This window comes from Phodopus roborovskii, unplaced genomic scaffold (genome assembly GCF_943737965.1).
Source record: "Phodopus roborovskii unplaced genomic scaffold, PHOROB, whole genome shotgun sequence".
NCBI classification, from domain to species: Eukaryota; Metazoa; Chordata; class Mammalia; order Rodentia; family Cricetidae; genus Phodopus; species Phodopus roborovskii.
The window spans coordinates 17,050,173-17,063,317 of NW_026126567.1; the positions used below are offsets into that span (position 1 = coordinate 17,050,173).

General features: G+C 41.0%; 1 protein-coding gene across 3 annotated transcripts in view; it reads right to left on the bottom strand.

Moving 5' to 3' along the window:
* Window positions 1-13,145, bottom strand: part of Stk3 (serine/threonine kinase 3) — a 181,495-nt gene that overhangs the window by 52,247 nt on the left and 116,103 nt on the right. For all 3 annotated transcript variants that reach the window (XM_051202615.1, XM_051202616.1, XM_051202617.1), the window contains one exon: window positions 8,798-8,990. In XM_051202615.1, coding sequence (XP_051058572.1) covers window positions 8,798-8,990 — 193 coding nt within the window. The remainder of the gene's footprint in view (window positions 1-8,797; window positions 8,991-13,145) is intronic.

Sequence of the window (13,145 nt, forward strand, 5' to 3'; positions counted from 1 at the left end):
TTGTTCCCAGCAAACCTGTGGCTCTTCCCCTCACTCCATCTCCGCCAAGGCCAATGTTATCCACTCAATCCTCACAGCAATAAGGTTGAGAATGAATTCAGACTCTCCTTTCCCCAAAACAGACCCAAAAGTGGATTAAACAGAAGTGTTTCAATGTCTAAGCAATTTTGGTTTTGGTTTTGCCTATGCCCTAAGAAAGGGGACCGATGGTACTGTGGCCTCCAAAGACTTGGTTTTGAGGAACCCGATGTTGCCTGTACTGTCAACACAATGACTTTCAAAATACAATCAAACCATGCCACTCTGCTACTCAGAATCTTTTGATGGCTTATTTTTTCTATTGAATGATTATAGTAAAAAATAAACATTTAAAATATTTTTTTTTTAAGTCTTGTGGTTAAGGTCTTGATCAGTAGTTTCCAAATTGGATTCCTTAAAGCCCCAGGGCTTTAAAAACTGTCCCAGAGACCACCAAGAAGGCATTCTCATTTAACTCTGCAGCTAGAAAGTGAGCTCCTTCCTTTTAAAGAAGTGTTTCCTGGAGGGGGTGGTGGGCAATGACAAGAGACTCAACTTGTCCTGTCACTTGTGCTCAGGCTCCAAGTAAGCTCCTTTCACATACTTGTCACTCAGATATAAGACAAAGGTGACTACTCCGTCTTTGCTGTATTCTCAGATGAAATAGTCCCAGTACTGTTCATGTTCCTCAGACTCTCACCGTCCTGTTTACTTCCCTATGGGGACACAGCAGACTTGCAATGCTGTGAGCTAAGACAATGGTCGTAACAGTGACCTGGCCAGCTTAGAATGCACTTGCAATAGTACATGCAGCTTTACAATGGCAGCTAAGGAACACCACTGGCCGAAGATGAGATATGGAACAAAAATGAGATTTTCAACAAAAGAATGCAATGCTAAAAGGTCCACTGTCAGTCTCCAACGGAGGATGAATCAGAGGCTACTTTCTGTCATAAATTCAAGAGTCAGGAATTTTTAACTTTAAAAAAAAAAGAGTAACAATGTCCAACTCCAATGTGATAGTTTTTGTTTTATCTTACTGTATTTTATTAGGTTTTATTATTATCCCTTAGAAGCCTGTTTGTTTTCTAAAGAGAGATAGAAAAGGAATGGATTTGAATGGGAGGGGAGGAGGGGAGGAAGCAGGAGGAGTAGAGGGAGGGAAACCATAATTAGGAAAAAAAATCCAATTTCAATAAAAGGGGAGAGAGTAGGTTAGAGAGCGGGAGCCATGACACAGGCATCCATCTTCTCCTTCCTGTCCCTACCCCATCAGTCCCTCTGTGTATTTATTTGGCACATTTGGACTGTAGATAAGTTTGCTCAGGTAAGAATATGAAACAGGAGTTACACTGCATGGATTTGTCTAAAATGTCTCATTACTTTTAAATGATATGATTTTCTCCTAACACTATACATTGTTTACTGGTTTCATACTGGGTAAGTAGATTATTTTAAATGGTAAACCACACATAGCATACTATTTACACCTCATTTCTAGTATACATCTAAAAAGCTAAAAGCAGGGTCATGTAGACATATTTGTATATGTTCATCCATGTTCACGGCCAAAAGTTGCATTTTAGACATGTGTTGACTCTGTAAGAGTTACTGGAAAACATTAATCTTTTGTGAAAAGAAAAAAGTCTTCAAAACTAAAAGTGGGATACTTCAGGAGGGTTTCCTTCCTCAGAAGAGTGGAGGAAGGGCCAAGTGAGAGCCAGCACTTTCTTCTGTACTGAGTCGGAGAACTACAAGTACACTCAAATATAAGCAGTGGAAAGAGAAAGGGTAAGGGCAGATGGGTCCCCAGGGCCCAATAACAAGAGGGGAGGGACTCCTCAGAACTGTCTGCAGCCACAGAACCACCATCCCTGTCAGGGGCTCTCCCGCCCCGCCCCGACAGCTTCTCTCTAGTCTGCAGCCCTTCCTTCCTGTCAGGATGGGACCTCTTCTGGCAGAGTGGCCAGGTGACATAATTCTGACATGAAATTATGAGTTTCCAAAACCTAGAGAGGTCACGCTGATGCCTGCATGGTGCCTTCACCCCTACGGTTTAGTCTCTTTGATGTGGCAAGGTACTCTACAGGCTATGGAAAGAGAAACCAACCCAGCCACAAAATCCTCAACCTGCCCTGCCTACAAGATGTGCTGGGGCAAAGGTGAACAGAACTGTGAGAGTGGTCAATTAATGTCTGGTTTACCTCGAGGCCCACGCCGCAAGAGGGAGCCCATGCTCTGGATAGCCAGGGACAGGACATTGGCTAGCCCAGAGACCCAGGGTAGCATGGAACATGATGGGAGGAGGAGGAGGAAGAAGAGGAGGAGGAAGAGAAAGAGGGAGAAGAGGAAGAGGAAGAAGAAGAGGAAGAAGAAGAAAAAAAAATCAACGATTCCTAATGATATTCTACTATATTCAAAGATGTGTGCCTTGTCTAGTTGTCTATCATCAGAGACGTGTCCTCTGGCAGCAGATGGCAGCGGGTGCAGAGACCCACGGTCAGGCATTATGAAAACAGAGTCTAAAATGGAGGTCTTCATTTGTGTCCCTCCCATCTGAGCTTGGGGAACCCTAAAGAAGAGCAGAGAAGAGTGTGAGAGTCAGAGGGGACAGAGGATGCCAGTAGAACACAACCCACAGAATCAACTAAGCAGGACTCACTCTTAGGGGCTCACAGAGACAGAGGCAGCAGTCATGATGGAGCCTGCATGAATCTGCCCTAGGTCTTCTGCATATGTGATGTGGTTGTGTATCTTGGGACTGTTGTGGGACTCCTAACAATGGGAGTGGGGACCTGCTCTTGGGACCCTTTTCCTCTTACTGGGTTGCCTAGTACATCTTGATGTGAATGTTTGTGCCTAGTCTTATTACATCTTGTAATGCGATGTTTGGTTGATATCCCTGGAGGAGGAGTGGATCTGAGGGAGAAGGGAGGTATGTGGGAGGGGCAGTGGGGGAGGAAGGAGTGGATGGAGGAGAGGCTATGATTAGGATGTATTGTATAGAAGAATAAATAAAAAATGAGACCAGTGGTGGTGGTGCGTGCCTTTAATCCCAGCACTTGGGATTAACAACAAACAACAAAACAAAACAAAAAAAACAAAAAAACAAAAACAACAACAACAAAAAAAAAAAAAAAAGGAAGGGAAAGAAACGAAAAAAAAAATGGCTGAACACTATTGTCCCTTAAAATTTCTATTTAGCTGAGGCCATAGAATTTCTGCAAGCTGAAATGCCATAACCAGTAGGGGACATGGGGCTAGAGAGATGGCTCAGTGATTAAGAGCATTTGCTGATACTGCATAGGAACATAGTCCCAGCACTTATATGGTGCCTCAACCATCAAACTCTAGTTCTGGAGTCTCCAGAGTCATCTACTGACCTCCTCACATAGTAGGCACAGACGGTACACATACAGACATGTGAGTAAAGTCAAACACAGACAAGAATAATTCTTAAAGAATAGAAATGATGCAGACAAAAACTTAAAAGACATTAAATGCACATATTAAATAAATGCTATCACCTATTCCTATTTAAAAAGGAGTGTGGACAATAATCCACTAAGTCAGAAATTTAGCATTCATATGGAGAGTTAGAAAATCTAAAAATCAAAAACAAAAGAAGGCAGCATGCTCCATTAGATTTTTCTTTTTGGATGACTTCATAACCAGATTTCTATTCAAATGCATGTGCTTGCATATCTAAATATTTTCTAGTCTTACTTTATAACTCACTATTGACATTTAGACTGTGCCTTGTGATACACATGCATACACACAAACATTATTTTTTTTAACTTTCTAAAGAGTAAAGTAAACTAAGTTTGTTTTGAAGTTAACGGGAGAGGCAGCTGCAACTGTCTAGTTACTATTTTACTGTACAATACGAAACACATGCCACAGTGTACAGCTGAGTCTCCAGGGGGCAAAGAGGATGATGTTTCTCACTTGCAACTGAGGGAGGAGTGGACATGAGAACTCTGGGACCTTCCAATGAGGATGAAGGAGGCAGTCATATGTGATTGTGGTTGCTATGGCAAGCGCAGTTTTACAACACTGTGAGAATAACAACAGAAACTGACATCAGGTTCTCCAGCTGCAGTTAAATTTCAACTCTAGCTTATTAAAATTCACTTTATTGTAATAATAAACTTAATATTTGAAATTACTTAGTTCCTCAACTTTGGCTCAATTCTTTCAACGCTCTTGCTTATATAACCAAAAACCCATTAGCAACAAAGGAAAAAATAACCGCCACTCATTTCCCTCTGTGCCTGTGAAACTTTAAACAGAAAGCTGTTTTCTATCTTAATCATTCCTTTAAACATTTACAAGGATACTAAATTATGTGGAAAATAATTTTGTAAAATATGTCAATCTACCATAATTATTCATTAATGGTCCTAGTTTGCATATGTCTTCTAAGAAAGCACATCTTCATGAAAAGATATATGAAATTTAAAAATAATTTAACAAAATGCAGTTTACTTGATTTTGTCATTTCTTAGAATGGTGTGACAAAGATACTCAAGTATAAAGAATGAAATAACAACTCATAGATGCAGCACAGTATATGTCAGCATCAAAGGTATTCATGGATATTAATTACCTCACTGTGTTTTTCCAAGTACTTTAAAATGTGGGTGCTTTATCTGATTAATAATTGCCAAGAATATAGTCAACACATACAGAATCAGGATGGCATAGAAACTACTAACACCATTTCCCCATAACTTTACCACAGTGTTTTTTAAAATAAAAGAGGACCCACCCAATGCAGGGAAGGTTCAGGGCCTAGTTATGAGGAAGGTGAGAAGTTCAGACAGAACAGCTGCTCAGAGGCCAGCAGGACCCAACTGTCCAGCAGAGGGTCTGGGAACAGTCAAGACGGACCCGGGTGTGCATGAGGCACTTGTGCAGAGAACCCTGGCCAGCTGTTTTCCATCTCCAATGAAGGCACAATAGGAGGAAACAAACTGAAGCCCAAGCTTTTGGTTAGATAAAAAGAATAGAGTAATAAACATGGCAATTGTGTGTCCATGGAAATCTTTCTTTGGAGGCTTTCAGCAGATACTCACTGCCCAGGGAAGACCAGCATTTCTGTGTTTAGCTTGTGCTTTGCAGCAGTAAAACAGATTCCATACAACCAAGATATACTGTCTAATAGTCTTGAGCTAGTTCATACTACATCAAAACACCCCCAGGCCCAGGGCACACAGTCAAGTAGAGCATGTTCAGTGCCCACAGGAAGCTTCAGACTACTGTAACCACACCATACACAGCTGGATACCTACCACCTTTAGAGTAAAATGAAGGGTTCCTAATAGCCCAGTAATATTCTGGGTATTTGCAATAAATTGCACAAGAGGGAGGGTTTATGTTGTCATATTTACTGCCATTTCTTGGCAAAATTGACCTTATAAGTTAAAGACACATATATTGTTTTGTTTGTTTGTTTTTCAAAGTTATTTTCTCCCTCCTCCTTGTCCTCCCTCCCTTCCCAGTCCTTCCTGAGTATCTGTGTATGCCACAATTGTACTTCTGGAGTCAAAGGTGGATGCCTTCTTTAAATCACTTTCCACCTTAATTTTGAAACTTGGGTTCTTTTATTATTTTTTTTTGTATTTATTTATTTTTGTTTTGTTTTGATATGTCAACCACAGTTTCCCTTCCCTCCTCTCCTCCCAGTCAATGGCCACTGTATATCAAGTTTCAGTGAGACTAGGCCCCTCCTCTCCTATTAAGGCTGGATGAGAAAACCTAGTAGGAGGAAAGAGTCCCAGAAACAGGCAGCAGAGTCAGAGACAGCTTCTGCTCCCACTGTTAGGAGTCCCACAAGAAGATCAAGCTACACAACTGTCACATATATACGCAGGGCATAAATTAGTCCCACTCAAGCTCCCTGGTTGTCAATTCAGTCTCTGTGAGCCCCTATGAGCCTGGGTTAGTTGATTAGAACTAGAGAGATGGCTCAGCCATTAAAGGGTAGGCTCACAACCAAAACAGAAGAGATAGGGTTTTTTTGAGTCTAAAGGTCAATAACAGGATAGAATGACTGATCAGCAATAGGATGCTCCTGTCTCCACCTCCCTCAAGCTAGGATTTTGGGTACACCATGGCCAGCTTTCAAAGTAGGTGTTAGGAATCAAAGTCAGGTCCTCAGGCTTGCAGAGCATGCTCTTTACTAAGCCACCTCCCCAGTCCTAGTTAATCACTTCTTAGTGATTCATTCCTTTGGCTCAAGACTTTGTAATTATGGGGGAAATCACTTCACAAGCATTAAATAGTGCTAGGTATTTATACCTTTGTATCTGATCCTTCTGTAAGACAGATATTTAAGAACTGGGGCAGAAGAGAAAGTGGATGCTCAGGCAGGCCACCTTTCACAGTGCTCCTGACGACAACAGAGTGTGCTGGGGTAGAGTCGGCTAATGCTCAGGCTTCCCTTCTTGGTCTTTCTTATAAACCTTTCTGAATCAATGTTATCTTTTCACAGGATGACCTTCCCCAAATGTAAAGCATAACTGCATATGCTTTCTTTCATTAATTAGATAAAACTGTGCATGAATGGATGTGGGTGTGGGAGAGTATATAAAATACATCTTTAAATATATATCACTTAAAATTATTTAACTCAGAATTTAGTAACTGATAAACAGTCATGAAATCTTAATGTAAATAAGTGCTATGAAATCTAAACTGATCAGATATTTCTCCACCTGTTCCTAATGCACAATCTAGTGCCTCTACTCGGTGAGTGCTGCGAGCTCTCGTTCTTGTCAAATATTCCAGCTATATGCTAAGCATAACAGTCCAGATGAGTCCCACCACCTGAGATACAGAGAAGCTATTATTTCCTCCTTCTAAAAAGGATTATGAGTCCTGACTGCATCTCAGGCATGCTTATAATAAGCATTGGTGGTTTTTGTTGTTTTCCTTTCTTTCTCTCCTTCCTTTATTTTTATTTTTTCCTTTTTTGTGTTAAACAGAAATGCCCAGGCCTTGCTTCATCCCATAGAAACAGCAGCATCTCTGAAGGGCAATTGCTATGGTGCACATTTGTGAGGTTGGGGGTTTGGACAAAGAGAAAAGGTTACCTTGAAAATCAACTTAACTGCTCCAATCCATGGATTCTATTTTGGGATTGTGTGTGTGTGTATTTGTGTGGCATTTGCAATTTTCATAAACTTCCATCTTAAAATTAAAAGCTACAGCTAACTAAAGATGTTGAGCAGGCCAAGGCTGAGGCCCAGGCTCTATAACACACAATAAGGAACCCCTGGATAAGAGGGAATTTATTCTTTAGCTCTGTGGTTGAGTGAAACTAAAAACCATTGCCATCAGCCTCTGGGGCTGTCAGACAAACACTGTATTTCCTAGGATTCCTTGCAACTAGAATTCTGTGAAACTGTATCATTTCACAAAAGGGCAAGTAAAAGAATAATCAGAGGCTCTATCCTTCAGCTAATTTTTTTCTAGCAAGCATGGTCCAGGGGCTCTCAGGGTCTTTACAGCCACATCCTGGCATCAAGTCACCAGCTTCACAGGTAATTAAAATGAATGCAATAGTGCACTAGTAAGCGTCCGTCTGTGTTAGTGGCAGCAGCAGCACGAGTCTGGAACATCAGTAGCACAGTTCCTACACAGGGGCACTCCCGGGTCTAGTCTTCTCTTCCAACCTGACCCTGGTTTTGGTAGCATCCACACTTTTTAAAGTGTCTAGACTTGGGGCTGGAGAGGAGGCCCAGCAGTTAGGAGCATGTGCTGCTTTTGCAGAAGGCATGGGTTCAGTTCCCAGCACCCACATGGAGGAGGCTCAGAACCAGCCATGACTTCAGTTCCAGGGATCAGACATCTTCTGACTTCTACAGGCATCTGCAGACACACAGTACACAAACACCCTCATAAATGATAAAATAAATCTTAAAATGTCTAGAGACACCTTCTATTTCTTCCAATACAGTGCAGTTGATTTAAACACATTGCGATATAATTCTCACCTTAAATTAACTCAACATAGCCCCAGCCAGGAGACACAACATCACCTGGGTACTCTCCTACCATTTCATCATCTCAACAGAAGTCTGTCAGTCTCTGGCTCTCTGTCACTTACAAACAGTGGTACGCAGTGGAATGTAACCCACATAGAAGGGAGAAATGCGGAAGAATAAGCAATAGCCACAGAGATGCCCTGTACTGCTTGCTGATTGTAGGTCTGACTGGGGCAGGCAGTCCACGAAAGGATTTACAACTTCTGTGTTCCTCACTGCAGAAGCAGCTGTAAGCACAAGGAACTGAGCCTTCTCTGTGAGCATCTCCTCCGAGTAAGCCTTCCTTCCTAGGGTTTCATCTCCAGCTTGCACTTCCGTCTCTTTGTTTAACTGATAATTTAGACAGTGCGCAATAATATTATGTTATATTTATTGGAACAAATTTTTAAGTTTTCTTTTTTAATTGGAAAAGTAAATGTTAGAAACACTATCCTCTCCTTAAAATATTTCACAAATTAAATTATGGGTTTGTAGCTTGTAACAGGAAAAAAAAGTTCCATAACTCTTAAGTTAAAGATATGTGTGTGTATACGTGTGTGTGTGTACATGTGTACACTTTAATATATACAATATATACATTAAAGCTTTTTTCAAGGCTGACTTTTGCAAGCTCAAAACCAAAATTTCCCATAACTTTCTAAAATGAAAACAGAACTTATCCTGATTTCACTGTGGGTACCCTTTCAAAAGAGACTAGCATCATTCGGTGAGAAGCAGTCACATACTTTTCATAGTTCCATCTTCCTCGTCCTCGTCCTCACTGTTTATGACCATGGTCCCCAGGTCCGACTCTAACACCGTGCTGCTATGTTCAATCATCGTCTGGGCCCCTTCGCTCATCGTACTGGTGGCCCGCATTGTACCCACACTCTCTGAACTAGTCTTCACCATAGTGTGGGAATCCAGCTCATCTTCATCCTGTAGGCAAAATACCATAGTGAACAAATGCCTCTCAAGATAGATGGGTCTCTTCACTCTGAGTAAGAACACACATATGCTATTTCTAATGACAAAGTGCCACTGCTATTATAATATGCAACAGTGCTAAAGGCAGGGATTCAATAGATACCGGCATACCAGTGTCCACAGCAGCATTATTTACAGCAGTTAAAAAGTAGGAAAAAAACCTAAGTATTTACCTTCAAATGAACGCAATGAGGAAGACGTGTTATATACATATAACAAGTATCATTCAGCCTTAAAAGGGACTGAAATTTCAACACACACTGTGCTGCAATATGGATAATCTTGTGTGTGAGAGAGAGAAAGAGAGAGAAGGCAAGCTGACTCGACTCTGTTTAGCTGATGAACCACTAAACTGGTCTCTACAGTAGCTATATCATTTTATATTACCAACAGCAGTGCCATGGGCTCTAATTTCTCTATTTCTTCATCAATATTTATTATTTTCAATTTTTAAAAATGGTTATATTAATGGATAGCAGTGATATTAAGCAATCATTCACATATTAACTAGCTCATTTGTAGATCTTCTTTGGAAAAGTGTTTACTGAAGCCCTTTGCCTCTTTCTTCTATGGATTTTGAGGCACAGTGTCACTGTGTAACCAGGCTAGACTTGAACTGGTAGTTCCTGGCCCCTCCCTACCTCCTAAGTGCTGGGATTACAGCTTTGTGCTGCCATGTCTAGCCTCCTTTGCACAGTTTGAATCAGACTGCTTGCTGTTGCAGAGCTGTCAACATTCTAGACTTATATGATTTACAAATATCATTTCTTTTCCTGCGAGTTGCCCTTTCACTCTCTAGATGGTACCTTTTGACATGCAATGTTTCCATCTTAAAGAAATCCAATTTAGCTTTATTCCTTTTCTGCTTTTGTTGTCCTATTCTAGCCAATAGCTTTCAGAGTTTCTCAGGAGAAGTAAGGCAGGCATGTAAGTGTGAAGGCACACACTTCATGCACAGATGCACATGCAGGCAAAATGCCCACCATCACAAAATATTTAAAACAGAAAACTTAAAAGTTAAAATACAGCTCTTGCACAGGTTTAAAAAATGCAGATGTGGAGAACAGAAACCCCAATATCGCATTCTCAACAAGTTGGGTGACCTGAAGTGACAGTAGACTCACAGCTGTTTAATACCCTCCTCTGCCCGAGCCTTACGGCTAAGTCTGGCCATTGTGTCTCAAGCCTGAGCTCTTCCTCACAGCCCCAGTACTCACTCTCATGCTTTCGCTGGCTGACACATCATTATTTACTACTCAGATGTCTAAAGACGTCTAAAACTTGGGATTTCCAAATCAGACATATTTGCATTTGTCTCGCTAGTGTTTCTACTGTCTCTTGTTTGTCCGAGACCCCAGCAACCCACACCACATAGCTCTCGATCTTCTCCAGGTACCCAGGAACAGCACTTGGATGCCGAATGTATTCATTCTTTCACTCTCTATAAGCAACCAGCAGTGCTTTAGGGAAAACCAAATTTCTCCCCATTGAAGCCTTTTTCCTGTGGCTACTGATCCTGCTGCCCATTTGCTACCTTGGTTAGCTCGTGCAACAACATCTCCTGATTGAAAGCTCTGACTTCCCAAAATGACACAGATGTTAGTTCAATTCCTGTCTCAAATGGCTTAGCAGGCAAAGATTCCCACAGACATTTAAACCCTGAACTCTAGTTTTTGTCACTGTAGCACTGGTGTTATGTTGACAAAATGAAGAAGTTGTGAAAGCTGCCTGCCTGCTACATGAAACAAGGGGATTTCTCTCTGTACTAGTCATGCTTGAATATTATTTGTACCATAATACTCTACCGATGGAACTTCAATGGGCCCTGGTTCTTGCCTGCATTTTAATCTGCCCTCTGCTCTTACCTTGCCATGACTATTTTGTCACTGTTCATATATCCTCCAACACAGGCAAGCCAATCTTACCTGAACGTTCACCATAATCCCCAGTGCTGCTTTGCTATTAACACTCCTACTCTGTTCGTGCCTTCCCTACACTCAACACCCTCCCTCCCCGGTGGTTTTGACAGGATCCGGATTCACCCTAGGAAACACACCTGTGAGAGATTATATTAGCTGAGTCTTTGGCCAGGCCTATGAGGGATGACTTTGATTAGATTAATTGGAGTGGGCCGCACCACTCTCTGGATGTGGAGCCTGGACTGCATATAAAGTTGGGAGCTGGCTGAGCACCAGCATCATTCTGTATGACCAGCTGCCTCAAGTTCCTGCTGCCTTGACCCCCAGTCTGGTGGACTATCCCTTGAATTCTAAGCTAAAATAACCCTGTCATTCCTTAAAGTACCTTTGCCAAAAATGGGAAAAGGAACTAATATATACATTCTCTATACATTTAACTAAGTTCAAGTTAATTTAACTACGTCCATAGTTAATCAGCTTTTCCTGTTTTATTTTCCAAACCAGTAATATTTATAACAGTCAGCACACATCTTTGCATGTAAACTAATGATGTCTTAATTTAAGCCCTTATCCCATAAAAGTTTGTACAAATAAAGGTGACTTATGGATAAGAATAGACAAGAAGGCTGTGTGCTGCTGAATTCATTTGTTTCACTTTGCATAAAAATGCAGGAGGAATTTAATATTTTCTGTTTCACAAAATTATAAAAATCAATGGATTTTACAATAAGAAAGAAAATATTTTAATCCCTAATTTTATATCTGAAAAAACAAAATCAAACCAAAAACAACTAGTTCCATTGAAAGGAAGATTTCCCCAAGTTTACACACCCATTTAATGCAGAACTAGAACTACGGAATGCATTCTACTTGAATGCTTAGGTCAGAGACACGGGCTTGCAATCATTAACAGTTTATTCATACAATTCCTTTGACAAATTACGTTTGTTTTGTCTGTATATGTGATTGCATGTGCACACGTCTATGTGTGCACACTCCCCTGTGTGTGTGTAAGTCAGAGGGCCACTTGCAGGATTTGGTTCCCTCCCTCTACTATATGGGTCCTGCTGAGGATCAAACTGAGGTCATCAGGCAAGTGCTCCCCTCACTGAGCTATCTCATCAACCTTATTTCCCAACCCTTACTCTCAGGATTCAACAAATTATCCCATTTACATTGGTCTGAACGGCATCTCCTCCTGAAACTACAGGTGTGGCCTCGTGTGTGCTGTTTCATTCTTGCCCTTTTCAGTCTCTCAAACAACTGGGAGACTGAGTCTTTCAAAAGATCCCATCTCACTATTACACTGCTGTAAACTGTCCATCTGACTTTTCTTATGAAATCTTTATCATGGTGAAATGCGATCTGGCCTTGTAACATGTGTCAGCTCCATCTTCTGTCACATTCCTTCTCGCTCACCACACTCCAGCCATGCTGGCTTCCTTTGCTGTTTCTCAAGAACTCTACAGATGTTGCTCTGTACGTCTTTAAGCTGGCTGAGCGTCCAGACTGGAATGCTCTTCTATAAGACAGTGCGATCATTTATTTCGCTGACGACTCCACTCAGATGTAACTTCTCAGAGAGGCTTTCTATGACACCAACTGAACTGACACTTCACCACTGTATAAGCTGACCCTCTGTTCTCCACAGGTGGTAACTGCTCTGCTACCACAATGCAAGTTTGAGGACAACAAGTCACGTTTTTTTCAACTTCCAAATCTTCGCTGTTATAATTATCTAACACTTAGTTGGAGCATGAGATTATTCACAAACAAAACCATTTATATTTCACTTACTAATTCATCCACGAGCACTTACTATACATCTGTAATGTTATCAAGTAGTTCAGCAGTATTGGAGATACAGAGATGAGTAAGACAGTTTTGTTTCATTTGCTTTTCTAAGGAAATGGGGAGAAATCTTCTGACACGTGAGCAATAAATTATGAGACAATCTCTTAAATGCTGTAAGAGAGTGCTGACAGTAAATGAGAACACAAGGGCAGGGCCTCTAAGTTTGCTTTAATAAGTGAAGAATATGCCTCGCAGAAGAAGCCATCCTGACATCAGATCTTTTCCCCCTAAAATATTAAACTTTTAACAACATACAGTAATTATACAGACTTACAGGACACAGCAGAATATTTTAATGCATATATGTAAAACACGTGATACCATCAGGGGTTTA